The sequence below is a fragment of the Marmota monax genome, unplaced genomic scaffold, assembly GCF_021218885.2.
Source record: "Marmota monax isolate L192 unplaced genomic scaffold, Marmota_monax_Labrador192_F-V1.1 WCK01_AAM20220418_F8-fsc00021, whole genome shotgun sequence".
Taxonomy (NCBI): Eukaryota; Metazoa; Chordata; class Mammalia; order Rodentia; family Sciuridae; genus Marmota; species Marmota monax.
Window position 1 is genome coordinate 18,470,413 of NW_026695228.1, and position 15,647 is coordinate 18,486,059.

General features: G+C 35.7%; 1 protein-coding gene and 1 non-coding gene across 4 annotated transcripts in view; one reads left to right on the plus strand and one right to left on the minus strand.

Moving 5' to 3' along the window:
- Nucleotides 1–15,647, minus strand: part of Setd2 (SET domain containing 2, histone lysine methyltransferase) — an 87,961-nt gene that overhangs the window by 32,164 nt on the left and 40,150 nt on the right. For all 3 annotated transcript variants that reach the window (XM_046437657.2, XM_058576786.1, XM_058576787.1), the window contains 2 exons: nt 4,632–4,680; nt 2,174–2,357 (listed from right to left, as the gene is read on the minus strand). In XM_046437657.2, coding sequence (XP_046293613.2) covers nt 2,174–2,357; nt 4,632–4,680 — 233 coding nt within the window. The remainder of the gene's footprint in view (nt 1–2,173; nt 2,358–4,631; nt 4,681–15,647) is intronic.
- LOC124088228 (U6 spliceosomal RNA) lies at nt 1,095–1,201 on the plus strand. Its single transcript, XR_006850299.1, has one exon. It is a non-coding gene; the product is annotated as a U6 spliceosomal RNA (small nuclear RNA).

Consider the following 15,647-nt stretch of genomic DNA (forward strand, 5'->3'; position numbering starts at 1 on the left):
ACCCCACACAAATTATTGAAATTAGTTAAGTTCTGTATGGTCACCAATATGTGAAAGTAAATTGAGTATCTAAATACCACTAGCAAACCAAAATGCTAACAAAAAATTAAGATTCCTAGAAAGAAATACACCACAAATATATGTAAGTCTTTTTTGAGAAAATTATACATTTAATTAAAGAAAACCTTTATGAAAAACATTAACGAGGGGGCTGGGATTGTGGCTCACAGGGAGAGAGCTCGCCTTGCATGCATGACAGGCACTGGGTTCAATCCTCAGCACCACATAAAAATAAAATAAAGATATTGTGTCCAACCACAACTAAAAAATATATATTAAAAAATATTAAAGAAGGGCTAGGGCTGTAGCTCAGTAGCAGAGCACTGGCCTCACATGTGTAAGCCACTGGGTTCAATCCTCAGTACCATATAAAAATAAGCAAATAAATAGGGGCATTCTGTCCACCTACAAACTACAAAAAAAAATCAAAAAATAAATTAAATAGTATAGAAGCTGGGCACAGTGGCACATGCTTGTAATTCTAGTGGCTCAGGAGGCTAAGCCAGGAGGGTCTCAAATTCAAAGCCAGTCTCAGCAACTTAGCAAGGCCCTGAGCAACTTAGGGAGACCCTGTCTCAAAATTTTTTTAAAAGGGCTGGGGATGTGGCTCTGTGATTGAGTATCCCAAGGTTCAATTCCCAGTTCCAAATAAACAAATAAGTATTAAAGAAGACCTAACCAGACAGAGATAGGAATATTCAAAATTGTAATTATGTCAAGACTCCATAGAATTCTTCCCTTTTTTAATTTTAATTTTTAATTTTGTTTAAGGCATAGGGCAACAAGCAGATTCTAAGGAAGAGTAAAAGTTTGAGCAAAAACAAGATATCCTAGAAGAAAATCAAGAAGGTCTGGGTAGAAAGACTGACCTGCTTCGTACTAAGACTTAGCATAAGTGAGAGTCATTAAGAGCCAAGAAACAGATATGTATGAAAACTTGCTGGAGTGAGGCAGGACTGCACATTAGTGAAAAAAGGATGGGCTTTCACAGAAAACAGAAATATCCAAAAGCACATGACAAGATATTCATCCTAGTACTTGCTTTGGCAGCACACATACTAAAATTGGAATGATACAGAGAATACTAGCAAGGCCCCTGTGCAAGGATGACATGCAAATTCATGAAGCATTCCATATTTCAATCTATTTAGTAATTAGGGGAATATAAATTCAAATCACAGTGAGCCACTATGAGCCCAAATTAAGACGTCTGGCAGCTGTAGTATATGAAAATCATATGTCAGTATTTTAAAAAGAAAATTCAATTTAAAAAAGAGAACTTCTCTGGAATAACTGTTTTCTAGCCCTCAATGGATGGTTATGTGCTTTGTTTCTCTACCAGTACAAGAGTTTCTGGTATTTTTTTCTTATTATTTTAAAATTTTTATTTATTTATTTTGGTACTAGGGATTAAACCCATGGGCACTTAACAATTAACACTAAGCTACATTCCCACTCCTTTTTATATTTTCTAGAGAAGGACTCTGGAATGCACTTTTTTTTTCCCTCTGATATTTTCAAATCAGTATTTTGATTGGTATGGCATGAGAGTCAGTAGAAAATCAAGTCCTAACATTTTCTTTCATTTTATTTTTTTGGTACAAGGGGTGCTTAACCACTGAGTCACATCCCCAGCCCTTTATTGAGACAGGGTCTTGCTAAATTGCTGAGGCCGGCTCAAACTTGCAATCCTCCCTGCCTCAGTCTCCCAAGTTGCTGGGATCACAGGCATGCGCCACAGTGCCTGGCAAAGTCCTGACTTCTGAAGAATTGCTATTGCTTTAGAAGCATTACCTCTTACCAACTTTTATTTCCCTTAAAAAAAAAAACAAAAAAAAAACAAAGCTTTGGCTCTCTACATGGCATTTATGTGTCAAACAGAAACTTTTCAAGTACCAAAACTCTACTAACTTTTTACATCTATTATTACAAACAAAAGAGAATCTGTCTTCAGATTTATATCAGTAAAATTTTATACTCATTCATCAAAAGAAAGTACTAATTCCAAAAGCCATTGGGTCCAAAGTAATAAGCAGATTTGGAGGGATGACTGCATTTGACTTGGGTACTTTCTGTCTTGCCCCCAAAACGAGAAAAAACTCATGTCACTTACCTGTCATCTGGCCTTTTTGTTCCCCGCTCATAGGCAGAAGAGGGTGGTGACAGGGAGCCCCTTCGTTTCCTTTTCTCTTTATTTTGAGTTTGCTTATCTGGGTCTCTCTCTCTTGACCTGTTAGGAGTCTTTGGGGCAGCTGTTTGATCTCTAAAGCCAACAGCATCCCTTCCTCGTTCAGTTACTAAGAGAAAAAAGGTTTTCAAAAAGTTTACTTGGTAAACTTTATAAAAGTACATCAACTGTATAAATTTTTTTATAAAAGTACAGCAACAGTATAATTAAACTTGTATCCAATAAACAGACCTATCGACCCTTCCCTTATCTACCTAGTACTGAATTTGGGTGAGACAAAAGTCTTATGTATTCACTGCACTTAACTCTCTTCCATGAATGCCTTTTTCTTCTTTTCCCCACAAAAGACTCAGTCCAAGTCTTCAACATAGACGTCTAACATTCAGTGAGTACATGCATGCAAAATGTTCCTGTTACTTTAGCAAGGCAGTGTGCTTGTCAGCTTAAAAGTAAAAAGCCTACAACTGGCCCTATAACACTCTATATTTATAATTTATAGAAAAGAAGCCTGACATGCTTAGCATAAGTTTAATTAACTTTTTTAAAAAGGTTATTAGACAACTCTTTATGAACTACAATTAAAATAAAATATTTCAGACATAGGTGCTAACTTAAGAAGTTATCAAAGCCAAATGGGCACATCCGCAAAGCAAAGATAACAGCTTCCCATTCCAAGTTGATAATATTAAGCTTCTTCATTGTTTCCTTTATCTAGAATGGTTCATGCTCTATCTTCACTTTCTAAATTCCATGACTGTTGTTTCTCAACATTGACTGAGTACTATTTTTCATTACCATGCCTACTAGTTTCTCACCTTTCTCAATCTGACCACTGAACATTTCAGACACAACTGAACACTCTCAATACAAACTGACTGCTATTACACACGATTGCTCTGTGTCTGTATTATTTCAGACTGTTGTTGTTCTTCTCCGCGCCCCCCACCAAAACAATTGGGGATTGAACCCAAGGGTGCTCTACTAAGCTGTTATACCCCTAGTCCTTTCCTTTCTATTTTATTCTGAGAGTTTGTACCACATTTTGTTTATCCATTTTTCTGTTGGTAGAATTTGAGTTGTTTCCACTCCTGGCTATTAATAATAAATTATAAATAATGTCACACAAATGAACATTTATGCACAAGCCTTTGGACATATTTTCATTTCTCTTAGGTACATTCCTGGAAGTGGAATTGCTGGGTCACATGATAAAGTTATTCTGACTTCTGCCTTAGAATATGTGAGACAGAGAAATCATTCCATTTATTCAGGCTGAATTCCTTGTATTATAAAACAAAGATTGAACTACACTATGTATTTCCCAAAATACTTCACAATTCTTCTGAATTTTAAGGGTTCTAAGCTTTAACTGCGTGACATAAAGGGTGGAACCAGGTTTGTATTATATTATAAGCATTTCCTTAAATATAAGACTGAAATAGGGGATTCCATGTGAGGGAGAGACTGAAGCTACCACATAAAAGCTGTTCCCTGTAAAGATTATAGTTATCCATTAAAGACCTGCCTCTGCTTCTCCTACAGGGCCATACCACACTAGATATTTGCAAACTATTGGGGGAAAACTTTCATAGGTATTTGTTTCATCCGTGTTGCCAATGGTTTCAACTCAGTGAGTCTAGAGAAGTAGCCTCTGATAATCAAATCTATAGCATGCCACTTGTTTTGCCAACCAATATTGCCTAGAGCCCTAAGTAGAGGTTTATGAACAAAGTAGTAGGATTTTAAAATATGCAAAAGATAACAATAAACAAACAAAATACCATTCACAATGGCTTCATAACACTATTTATGGACCAGTGCTAGAGGAATTCAAGAAATCAATGATTGAGCTCATTACTTTACTCCCCCAGAAAGGTTCTAGGAGACATAACAAAGTGGTAAAAAACAGAAACCAGACTCCCATAGCTTTCCTGTTGTCTGTTATGTAACAATGATTCTCAATCTTTTTGAGACTCCCCTAGAAGTCTCAAAACATTTTGAGCTTTCCCCAGGAAAGTAAATATACACATCAGATTTTGTGTAAAAATATCTAAAACTAAACATTCTTCCACAGGTCTCTAGGAGTACAGGTTTAAGAATGAACCTCTAGAGAAACAATGAACAGATAAAAGATACTGAAAGACCATGACTTACTTTCAGAACAGTATCAACACACACACAGGCAGTATCAGGGAAATCTCCTTTGGCAAAAAGTCATTAAGAAAGAATAAAAGTTCAAGTTTCTAAATTTTAAATATTTAATTTACCTAATTATGTATTGTCTGGTTTCAAAAACAAAAAAGCTTAAGTACTTATCAGTTACCCTTGCATATACTGAAAGAATATTTATAAAGTCATACATAGAGTATCTCTGAATACTTACCTGTACTGTCCTTTTCAGTTTGACTTTTCTTTGGAATTCGATATACCTCCTGCAAAAAAATAAACCCGAAGAAGGTTGATTAGTCTGGGGTGAAAGTGGTGACTGCTTTGTAACTAATTTCATATGACAAAGAAATGGGAAGGAACAGGCTGGTTTTTAATTATTCTCCAAAATTTGACTTATATTTGGCTTCAAATAAAAATAGATCCTGGCCCCTTAGAAACAAAAATATGTAGCACACAATATTTATATTTTACATCTACCAGGTTTGTATGATTTCACCAGCAAAGTAGCAGACTTAGTGACAGGGGCATTTCTGCAAGAACACACTTCCTGAGAATTCTAATTTCTACATGCCTTCTGCATATGCATTCCTACATAAAAATCAAAACAATTACTTTATTGAATGTTCTCTCACCTACCATCCCTACTTTAGAATGCATATGCATTCCTACATAAAAAATCAAAACAGTTACTTTATTGAATGTTCTCTCACCTACCATCCCTACTTTAGAAAGAAAAGAGTAGCAATAACCTAGTTACATAAAAATATTTCAGAAAAAAGCCATGATAAAGACAATTCCTGCCATACAGACTATTTTTCTATAAATACACAATCCATTTCACTAACAGCCAAATGTGACATCTACTTTCACAATATTATTACAAAAAATAGAAAAGGTAAGTATTAAATTACTAATGCTCCTGAAATGGCATCCAATACTGTACCAAAGTTGATCTTGAGAAACATAAACTATTTTTTAAGACTGGAGGTACCTTTTTTTGCTGTGTGGTTCTAAAGCCTAGAACCCGCTTTGTTGCTCTGACAATTCCATACTATTCTAGTCCACCAAGTAATGCTTGGGCACAACATGTTACTACCCTACTTGGATATCCAAGTAGGGTAATAACAAGTATTGTAATGCCAAGTATGTTAATGACAAACTCACACATCTTCTCAAAGGTACATGACATTGTCCTTTTCACAGTAGTCTTGTAATATTAACTACACTTAAGAGACCTGGTGATTCATTTTGGGGAATGTACTCCCCCAAAATTAAAGAACTCCTTCCCTCACATTATCATTGGTTCTAGCAATATTTGTGGAAAATGAGAAATAATCCATGTCACACAACTGAGGAAAGGTCAAGATACAATTTTCAATTTCTTTTGAAAATGACAAAAATGGACCATACAGATAAGAATGCAAATTCTTAAAAATTTCCAAAATTATATGTATACTGACAAATTACCTAATAGACAATGATTGTTACAAGTTACTTGTGCACTTCTCTGTTTGCCTGCATGATTCTAAACATTTTAAAATGTATTATCTTATTTGAGCTTCAAAACAACCCTATGAGGTAACTACTGGAGATTGAATCCAGGGCCCCACACATGCTAGGTGAGTGCTCTACCACTGTGCTACATCCCTAGCATTTTCTAACTTTGAGACAGGGTTTTGCTAAATTGCCCAAGCTAGCCTCCAACTTGCAATCTTCTACTTCAGCCTCCCAAGTAGTGTGGGATTGTGTAAGATCTTGATATGAAGAGTGTTCATTACAAATGTCTGAGGTAATATATTGTACAGCCCTCAAGTTGGGGACCCATTCTGTGGTGGCAGAAAATGTGCCATAAGAAATGCTTCTCAAAAATTCTTCCAAACAGGCATGGTGGCACATTCCTGTAATCAAAGTGGCTTGGTTGGCTGAGATAGAAGGATCACAAGTTCAAAGCCAGCCTAAGCAATTTAGCAAGGCCCTAAGCAACTTAGCTAGACCCTGTCTTAAAAAGGGCTGGGGACGTAGCTCAGTGGTTAGGCCCCTGCGTTCAATCCTCGGCACTTAAATAAATAAAAATTCTTACTTCAAAAATTTAGATCAAGGCTGGGGATATGGCTCAGTGTTAAACATGAGGTCCCAGGTCAATGCCCAACACCACCACCCTGAGAAAAATTTTAGATCATCTACTAAGCCGAAAATGTATTTTGATGTTCACAAAATAAATGATTACTACTGACTACTCGCTATGTGCCTAACAATATTTTGGGGAACCCAAACCATTAGAGTGGCTAATGTGATTGATCCTCCTCATTATAAAGTCAAAGCTGGATACAAAATTTAAGCTAGAAACTTATTATCTAGGAGATTAAAGCTCTGAAAATCCAACTGGAGTTTTCCAAAGGTAAGTATTAAATCACCAATGCTATCACTAATAATATTAGTGTTAGCTTGAGTGCTATGGATGTCTATTAGGAATAATGTCACACCCACAGATCAGATTCCACTGTTGAAAATGATTATCTGAGTTGGCTCCATTCACAGTAATCTTCAATGTACAATCACTCAACTATCATCCTCTTATTTCTTTAGTGTCTAGGTGCTGCTCCCAACTAACACGTAAACTCTCTTCCTCTCCCTCCCACCCTCCATATACACTCAAGCTATAATTGTTACAAGCCAAGACTACCTTATTCTTTGCTATATCTCTGGAACTGAGAAAAATGCCTGGCAGATAATTCATATACTCTGTGACTAGTGAAATGGACCAACAAGTGAAATTCTACTTCTGTTGTATAGAAATTACCCATAATGCTATATAAACTCAAAGTATTACACATACCCCATGCCTTTTATCACTATACCATCAATCTCTTCATCCTATACCATTGATCACTCTCATCCTGAAAAGAACATGAGAGGCCTCCCCTATAACAAAAATGTTCTGTACTATACTTCCAGAGTCAGGGTAATAAATGAGCCTCTGCAACATGTTTAAAACAGCTTCCTTTGACCAATTTCTCCCCTTTAGTCAAAGACTCAAAATAAATCTTTGGATTATTTGATACACACAGAATCAATGATAAGATTACATAACACCAATGCATCCAATATTCTCTATTAAAATATGAAAATGTGAGTGAAGATGTTTTTAATATGTGGACATAAAAAGAGCATGAGTTCTATGATGGCTACCTGTGGAAACTGGGCTTACTTATCTATGCAACAAAGATTTGAGTATCAACTATGTGCTAAATATATTAAGACTCTGCTATATGTTGAATGTTTGAGATAAATACTACCTGCCATATCAAGGAGTTTGTAGACTAACAATCAGAATGTCTGAGAGCACTTACTCTGTCCCAGGTCCTATATATTCTCATATACTCTTATTATTTTTTTTTGATACTGATGTTTGAACCCAGGGACACATAACCACTGAGCCACATCCCCAGACCTTTTTAGTATTTTATTTAGAAACAGGGTCTCAATGAATTGCTTAGGGCCTCACTAAGTTGCTAATGCTGGCTTTGAACTAGCGATCCTCCTGCCTTGGCCTCCTAAGCCACTGGGATTATAGATGTGTGCCACCGTGCACAGCTCTCATATACTCTTATTATTATATCTACAATACATAGAAAACAGGATAAGAGAGGTAAAGTAATTATCCTAGCAATGAGTTATATACTGGACCTAAGACCCATGACTAGATTTATGTCTGTCCAAAGCACACACTCTTAACCAATTCTTCTATTCCCTCACAAACACTTAGAAAACAGAGAAAGTAAATATGCATTATCTTATGATAGATATGTATAAAACAATTAAGAGAAATGTAACAGAGGGATACAAAAGCTGATTTGCACCTTTGGAGTGAGGACTAGAAAACATGACCTAAAGAAAGTAGATATTTGTGTTGTCTTAAAGCATCAGTAGGAAATGTTCACAGGAAGAGATGAAAAATAAAACACAATATAGAAATACACATACTTATCCCAACTCCACTCTGAAATCCTGTAAAATAATAGTGGAAGAATAAAAAAAGTACAAACCCATCTGTAGATCTAAGACTATTAATTATATACAGGTAGTGAATGTACAGGTAATTTAAAATTTTTTGCCTCACATTTTCTAAATTTTTTTCTTCTTTCTCATGATTCTGAGCAAAGAAGAGTAAATTTTGGATTGTATGGATAGAAAAAAAGAAGATTAAGAGTCTCTCTGAAAGCAGAACACAAAGTAAATTGGAAAAATGGGAGATTAAAAATGAAAATTAGGGGGTCTGAAGTTGTGGCTTAGTGGTAGAGTGCTCTTCTAGCATGTGTGAGGCCTTGGGTTTGATCTTCAGCACCACATTAAAATAAATAAATAAATAAAGGTATTATGTCCACCTACAACTAAAAAAAATATGTGTTTATGTAAATGAAATTAAAGGATTGCTACAAAAAGTTCTACATCTTTTATGAGAAATTTCAGAAAGTGAAAGAAAACAGAGGAAGAAAGTATCAAAAAAAAAAAAAATTCAAGAAAATTGCTTAGAGACCTTAGAGATCCTACCACAACAAATCAAAATAGTATCAGACTTCAACAGTAAGACACTGTGCTTACAGTAAGCTAGAAAATAATGCAACAATAACTTTTTTTTTTTAAAACCCAGGGCCTCCTTCATGCTAACTACATGCTTTACCACTGAGCTACAGAGCTATGTATCTCATAATTGTCAACAGTATGTACTGTACCATGCTAGAAGACTTAACCACTCTGAATGATGGGAAAACTCTGGAAAAGTAAATGTAAATGAATTATCCAGCCCATATTAATAACACATACAAGTACCAAAATTCAACAACTGGACATTTAAGAGACAGAAAGCTTTGAAAGTTTCATTTAAAACAACTATCAAAAAATATGAAGAAGGTATTCAAAGCTATCATAATTTTGGAAATAATCTTCCAACAAAACTATCCCTAAGAGAAAAGCTTAGTTATCTGAAAACTGTATTTTCAGATATTGCTATAGTTAGCGGTAGTAATTTTAACTAAAAGAGATAAATGTTTTGAATGTGGCTTTAAAAAAAAAGGTAAAGCTATTATTCAACTGAATATTTTAAAATGAAGAATCAGCTTGTGAGATAAGTTTTCGTTTTGTTTTTTGTTTGTTTGTACATACCAGGGACTGAACACAGGGGTGTTCAACCACTGCTCAACCCTATCCCTTTTTTTATATTTTATTTAGAGACAGAGTATCACTAAATTGCAGAGGCTGGCTTTGAACTCATAATCCTCCTGCCTCAGCCTCCTAAACTACTGGGATTACAGGTAAACATCACCGTGTCTGGTTTGAAAGAAGATTTTGAGGATGAATCTGAATAGCAACTGCAGGACAGAGCCCACAGAAAGCTGAAAATATACATGTGAAATACAAGAAATAGGCTAAATCAAGAGACCTACAATTTGGGCAAGTCTTAAGAAACAATGCCTTACATTGTGGTACTATAGGAGATTGCCAAGAGAGAAGGTATACAGAGAAAAGTAGGCAGAGAGGAAAGTCTTTATAGTTGATTCATATTAGTTTCTGTTTCTCAAACACTTGAACATGTTATATACTACTAATGTGGAATGTTTTCTTATAGCAGCCTCAAAAAGCACTCACTGAAAAGTTCATTAAAGCAATGTAGAACTTTTTAAAGACGTAAAAAAAGAGCTGCTACAAATTTATGAAACAACTTATAAGAAATCTTTTTTTGAGAGCTGGGATATAGCTCTGGTATAGTGCTTGCCTAGTATACACAAGGCCCAGGAAAGGAAAAATGTAAACACTGATTTAGACTGTTCCTGAGCTAAACACATTTAGGAGAATAAAATAATTTACAATGAGTAAAATAACTTTTCTACCTTTTATCATACAAATGATCAGATTATCTGTTGTGTAATAAAATACTTATTTTGAATGCAGTGCCTCTCTCACAGCTTGAAGAGCACCCAAAAACCAATAGGACAGGATAAAGAGAGAAAATATGAAAGCAGAAGCCAGGTGTGGGGTGCTTGCCTCTAATCACTGAGACTTGGAGGCTAAGGTAGGAGGATTAAAAAATCAAGGCCAGTTTTAGCAACACAAGTTAGACCCTATCTCTAAATAAAATACAAAATAGGGCTTGGGGATGTGGCTCCGTGGTCAAATGTCCCTGAGTTCAATCCTCAGTACCTTCCCCTGTCCCCCAAAAACCAAAAAGCTGAATAAGCTGTCAGGTTTCTTTCTTTCTTTTTTTAAAGGCAAAATATATTTGCTTACTATGCATAAATCATTTCTGGAAGACTATACAAGAAATTAGTTGTATTAACTGCCTCTAAGGAAAATGACAGGGGATGTGGATGGGAAAGAAACATTTAACTGTAGGCCTTCTAAATTTTACATCATGAGCAGAAATGGCCTATCTTAAAAAACTAAAAATGAAAAAGGCAGGGCTGGGGTCGTGGCTCAGCAGTAGCTGGATTTGATCCTCAGCACCACATAAAAATAAAGGTATTGTGTCTAACTAAAATATTTAAAAAAAAAAAAAAAAAACAAAGGCATAGTGTCAAGACTCTTGTACACTGAGTATATTCCAGGTGAAGACCTGGCTACTCATGAAGCAACTTCTAAATGCTATTCTTCAGTAAGTGCCATATCTTAAAAAAAAAAAAAGAAAAAGAAAAGAAAAAAGACCTCCCAGTTCACTATTATTCAGTTTAAACTTGTTCTCCCACCCTGTTTTGTTTTGGTTTTGTACCAGGGGTTGAACCCAGGTGCACTCAAACCACCGAATCACATCCCTAACCCTTTTGTGTTTTGAGACTGGGTCTTACTAAATTGCTTAAAGCCCTGCTAAATTGCTGAGGCTGCTTTGTCCTGCCTCAGCCTCCAGAGCCGCTGGGATTACAGGTGTGCATCACTACACCTGGCTTAGTCTTGCTCATCTTAATTACAATTCAAAGAATCTCTCTTAGCAATGTTTTTATTCCACACACATCTATCTGGTGGGTGTAGTCTAAGGCTGAAGCATGAAAGTCAACCTAACACAATTCCTACTTTCAAGGCCCCCCATGTCTAGTAGCAGAAAAAGGAAAGTACTTTCATGCAAAACAGTAACCAATGATGAACTGAATTACTAAGGTCTTCATTAAATGTTTCTCCAATTTCAGATTTCTATTTTCTAGACAAATTAAATCCACAACTAAGATTTCTCCTCAACATTTCAAAATCATCATAGCCCTCAAAGCAACTTCCCCAAAGTTACATGTTACACTAGTTAGGTCAACCCTAAAGTTAAGAGTAGGAGGGGCTGGGTATTTATAGCTCAGTAGTAGAGTGCTTGCCTACTTGAGGCACTTGGTTCAATCCTCAGCACCACATAAAAAAATTTAAAAAATAAATAAAACAAAGTAAAGATATTGTGTTCATCTTAAAAAAAAAAAAAAATCTTTGGAAAAAAAAGAGTAGGAGCCCTGCTGATGTCCAAACCATTCAGAAAACACTTTTTGGACCACAGTTCATCCTCTCCCATTACACACACACACACACGCACACGCACACGCACACATACTCTTCTCCTGTTAGAGAAGTTGCTCATACTATTGACCCTCACCCCAGAAAGACCCACAATCTTGCATGTGATTTCAAAAGTTAAAAAAAATCTCTTGATGTTCAATCACATATCACAGGTTGAAAATTTCTGCAGCTTTAAAGAAAAAAAAACATATCAACAAAACACAAAATGGCTCCTATAGGTACAGGATGAATTCAGACTTATTAAAGTTTCTAAATGGCAAGTGGAATGTAAGAAGACTACATAAGCTGCCTACTATGGACAAAGAAATCACTCGTATTTGGGTCAGAAAAAGGAGTAGAAAAATACAGAGTTTAAATTAGAATACCTGAGTCACTTTTCAGATGTCATTCAAAAACTAAGTCACAGCATCATGAGCTTGTTTGTTTATAATATACAGTGATAAAAATATCACGGGGCGGGGGTGAGGGGATGGTGACACATGCTTATGATCCCAGCAACTCAGGAGGCTGAGGTAGGAAGATGTCAAGTTAGAGGCCAGCCTCAGCAACTTAATAAGACCATGTCTCCAAAAGCAAACAACCAACCAACCCCCGGCTCCAACACCCACCACCACCTATTTCACAGGATTGAAAAGATTACATGACACACAAATATTTTCTGACCACCTATCAAACACATAATACACTAAGGACTCAAAAATGTGGTACCATGGGAAGAGATGGACTTTCCTCACTTTTCCAATCAAATACTTATAAAGTGTCAAACTACAAACCGGGCTCGTCATGGCACCTAGGAAGTAGAATACTGGGAAGACTTGAGTGGCCAAGACAGAAGCTGTCTCTGTCTTCATTCAATTTACTATTGGAATGTTATTTGCTAAGATTAAAAAGATGTTATGAGGGCATATAAAAAGGGCAGAGTAAATGCTGTCGTACTCTACTTCTCTTCAGATTTCATAAATCTTTCATTGCAAAAAATTTCCATGGAGAAGAACAACTTAAGTTTTTAACTAATTTTTTAAGGCTGTCTTTTGGCATAACAAAAACAAACAAAAAAAAAAAACCCTAGAAACAAAAATTGTAAAAGTGGGGAAAACAAGCAGATACTTTATTTTAGAAGAGATATCATTTTCCTAGGAGAAAGGATGAAAGTCAAATGAGAAGAGACACCTAAAACAAAAGAGTGTTTTTATGAATCAGTGTGAGTTTATGTGTGTGTGTTATGTGTGCATTAGCAGAAGATAACCGCTACTAAACTAGAATGGCTTGAGGTGATAATGCAGAAATAAATGGAGTTCAGACTATGCCATGGCATGCAAGCCATATTAAGAAAAACAAATTGAATTTTAACAGTATAACAGGGAATTGTTTAAAAAATTTAAAAAGGACATTGACATAAGTAGTTATATTTCCCAAAGACTACCCTAGTTACGGAATCTAGCACAGATTGAAGTAAAAAAACATAGTAATCACTATCATTAAGAGGTGACTTATTATTATAACCATTGCTACTACAAAGGTACCAGTTAAAATGTAGATATGAGGTGTCCCCAAAAGTTCATGTGAGACAACACAAGAAAGTTTAGAAGTAAAATGATTGAGTGGGGTGCGATGGTAATCCCAGTGACTCCAGAGGCTGAGGCAGGAGGATTGCAAGTCCAAGACCAACCTTTAACAATTTAGCAAGGCCCCAAATTATCTTAAAATTAAAAAGGGCCAGGGATATGGATAAGCAACTCTGCTTTCAACCCTCAGGGATCTCACCCTACCCTACCAAAAAAGAAAGGAAATGACTGGGTTGAGTCTTAGTGCCTTAATCTCAATAGGGATTCAAATGGGTGGAAACTGTAGGTAGGCAGGGTATGACTAGAGGAGGTGTCTCTCACCCCGGACAAAATATGATGGCCATATCCTGAACTGCTTTCCTCCTCCACACCCTTCCACCATAATGTCCTGCTTCATCTGAGGTATGGAGTTGGCTGTCTATGGACTCAGACCTCTGAAAATGAGCACCAAATAAACTGTTCCTCCATAAAATTGTTCTCCTTAGGTCTTTTGGTTACAGCAGTGAAAAGCTGACTATAACATTTTAATAATAAAACTCTTAGTACAAAGAGTAAGAAATGGCTCCTGTCCTTGATGATCTCATGATTTAAGAAGAGAAAACAAGCATCTAAGCAAATAATTTTAGTAATCTGTTAGATTACCATACTGTACAGAAAAGGACAAAGCAAAATTAAAGAATGATCTGCAACCATAAGTCTAAGTAAAGGAAGAAAACAGGAAGATATTCCAAGCAAAGAGAATAATATGTTCAAGGACATGGAGAAGTGAATAATATGAGCAGATATGACTCATGCATTGAGTATGTAAGAAAAATTGTTGGGAAAGAAGGTTAAACATACATAGAAGTAGTTCCCATACTACAAAGGCTTTGTTCTTTGAGTAATGGGGTATGTCTGTAATGCTGCTAAAGATTCTTATTAATCACTTACATGTTGTTAAAAGTTAATGCTAGGGGCTGGGGTTGTGGCTCAGTGGTAGAGCACTTGCCTCACATGTGTGAGGCACTGGGTTTAATTCTCAGCACTACATCTAAATAAATGAATAAAATAAATAACTAAAAAAACTTTTTTTTAAAAAGTTAATGCTATAGAAGAATTAAAGGTAGCTGAAATGGGAGAAAAATGGGTACAAGGACAAATAGGAGGGTGCTACAAGAGTCTAAGCAAGAAATAACAGGATCTTGAATTAAAAGTGGTAAAGAAGATATGATATGTCCTATTACAAAAAGGAAGAAATGGTCCCTGCCCTTTTAAGATTTCATGGTTTAGGAAGAAAAAACAAGTGTCTAAGCAATAATATATAAGACAAAAGAAATATCAGGTACTCCAAAAATAAACCCTTTAAGGGACAGTCAAAAGAGAAACAATAAATGAGAGTCACAGAAGAAAGCACAAAGGATTCAGAAGAGGATATAGTTTCAGATTAATAGGAGAAAATGTAGAGTGGCCATATTCTGTACATATAGACACACATATTTTAATACAGCCTTCTCAAGTCCCAGAAGCACTGTCACCAGTAGCAATGATGATCTAGAATCCAGCTATTAATTTCAAAATATCATTTTTCAGCACAAGGAACCACAGTGTCTCAGAGAAATGGCTAATGGTCTGAGAAGGCAAGTACAAGATGAACCTACAATAGCATATACTGTGCCAGAAGTTTAAAAAACAAGACATGTCAAAATGACACACAAGCCAATTTGACAGGGTTTCCACTGGCCAAATATGGAGCAATTTAAGCATCAAATAATGGAATTAATGGATAATAATCTAATGAATAAAACAAGAGTACACGAATCTACATTAACACAAATCAATGAATAAACAAATGTTTGTAAAGCCCTTGCTTACTCTTAAAAAGAATGCTAACCAATCAACAGAAAAAAAAAGTTTAATGGATTAGAAAACTCATTTATCAATCAACACAGTGATTCAGGCATAACTCTGGATGTTGAACATAACTGACTATTTTGATGAAAAACAGAATTCACATATTTTCAAAATTGCTCATGTGTGATGTTTTTTCATTATAAAAGGAGAAAGAATAATTTTACATTGGAGAAGTCAAACAATACCTTGACCAAGGTGGACAATGCCAGGAATGGGATAAATCAATTATCATA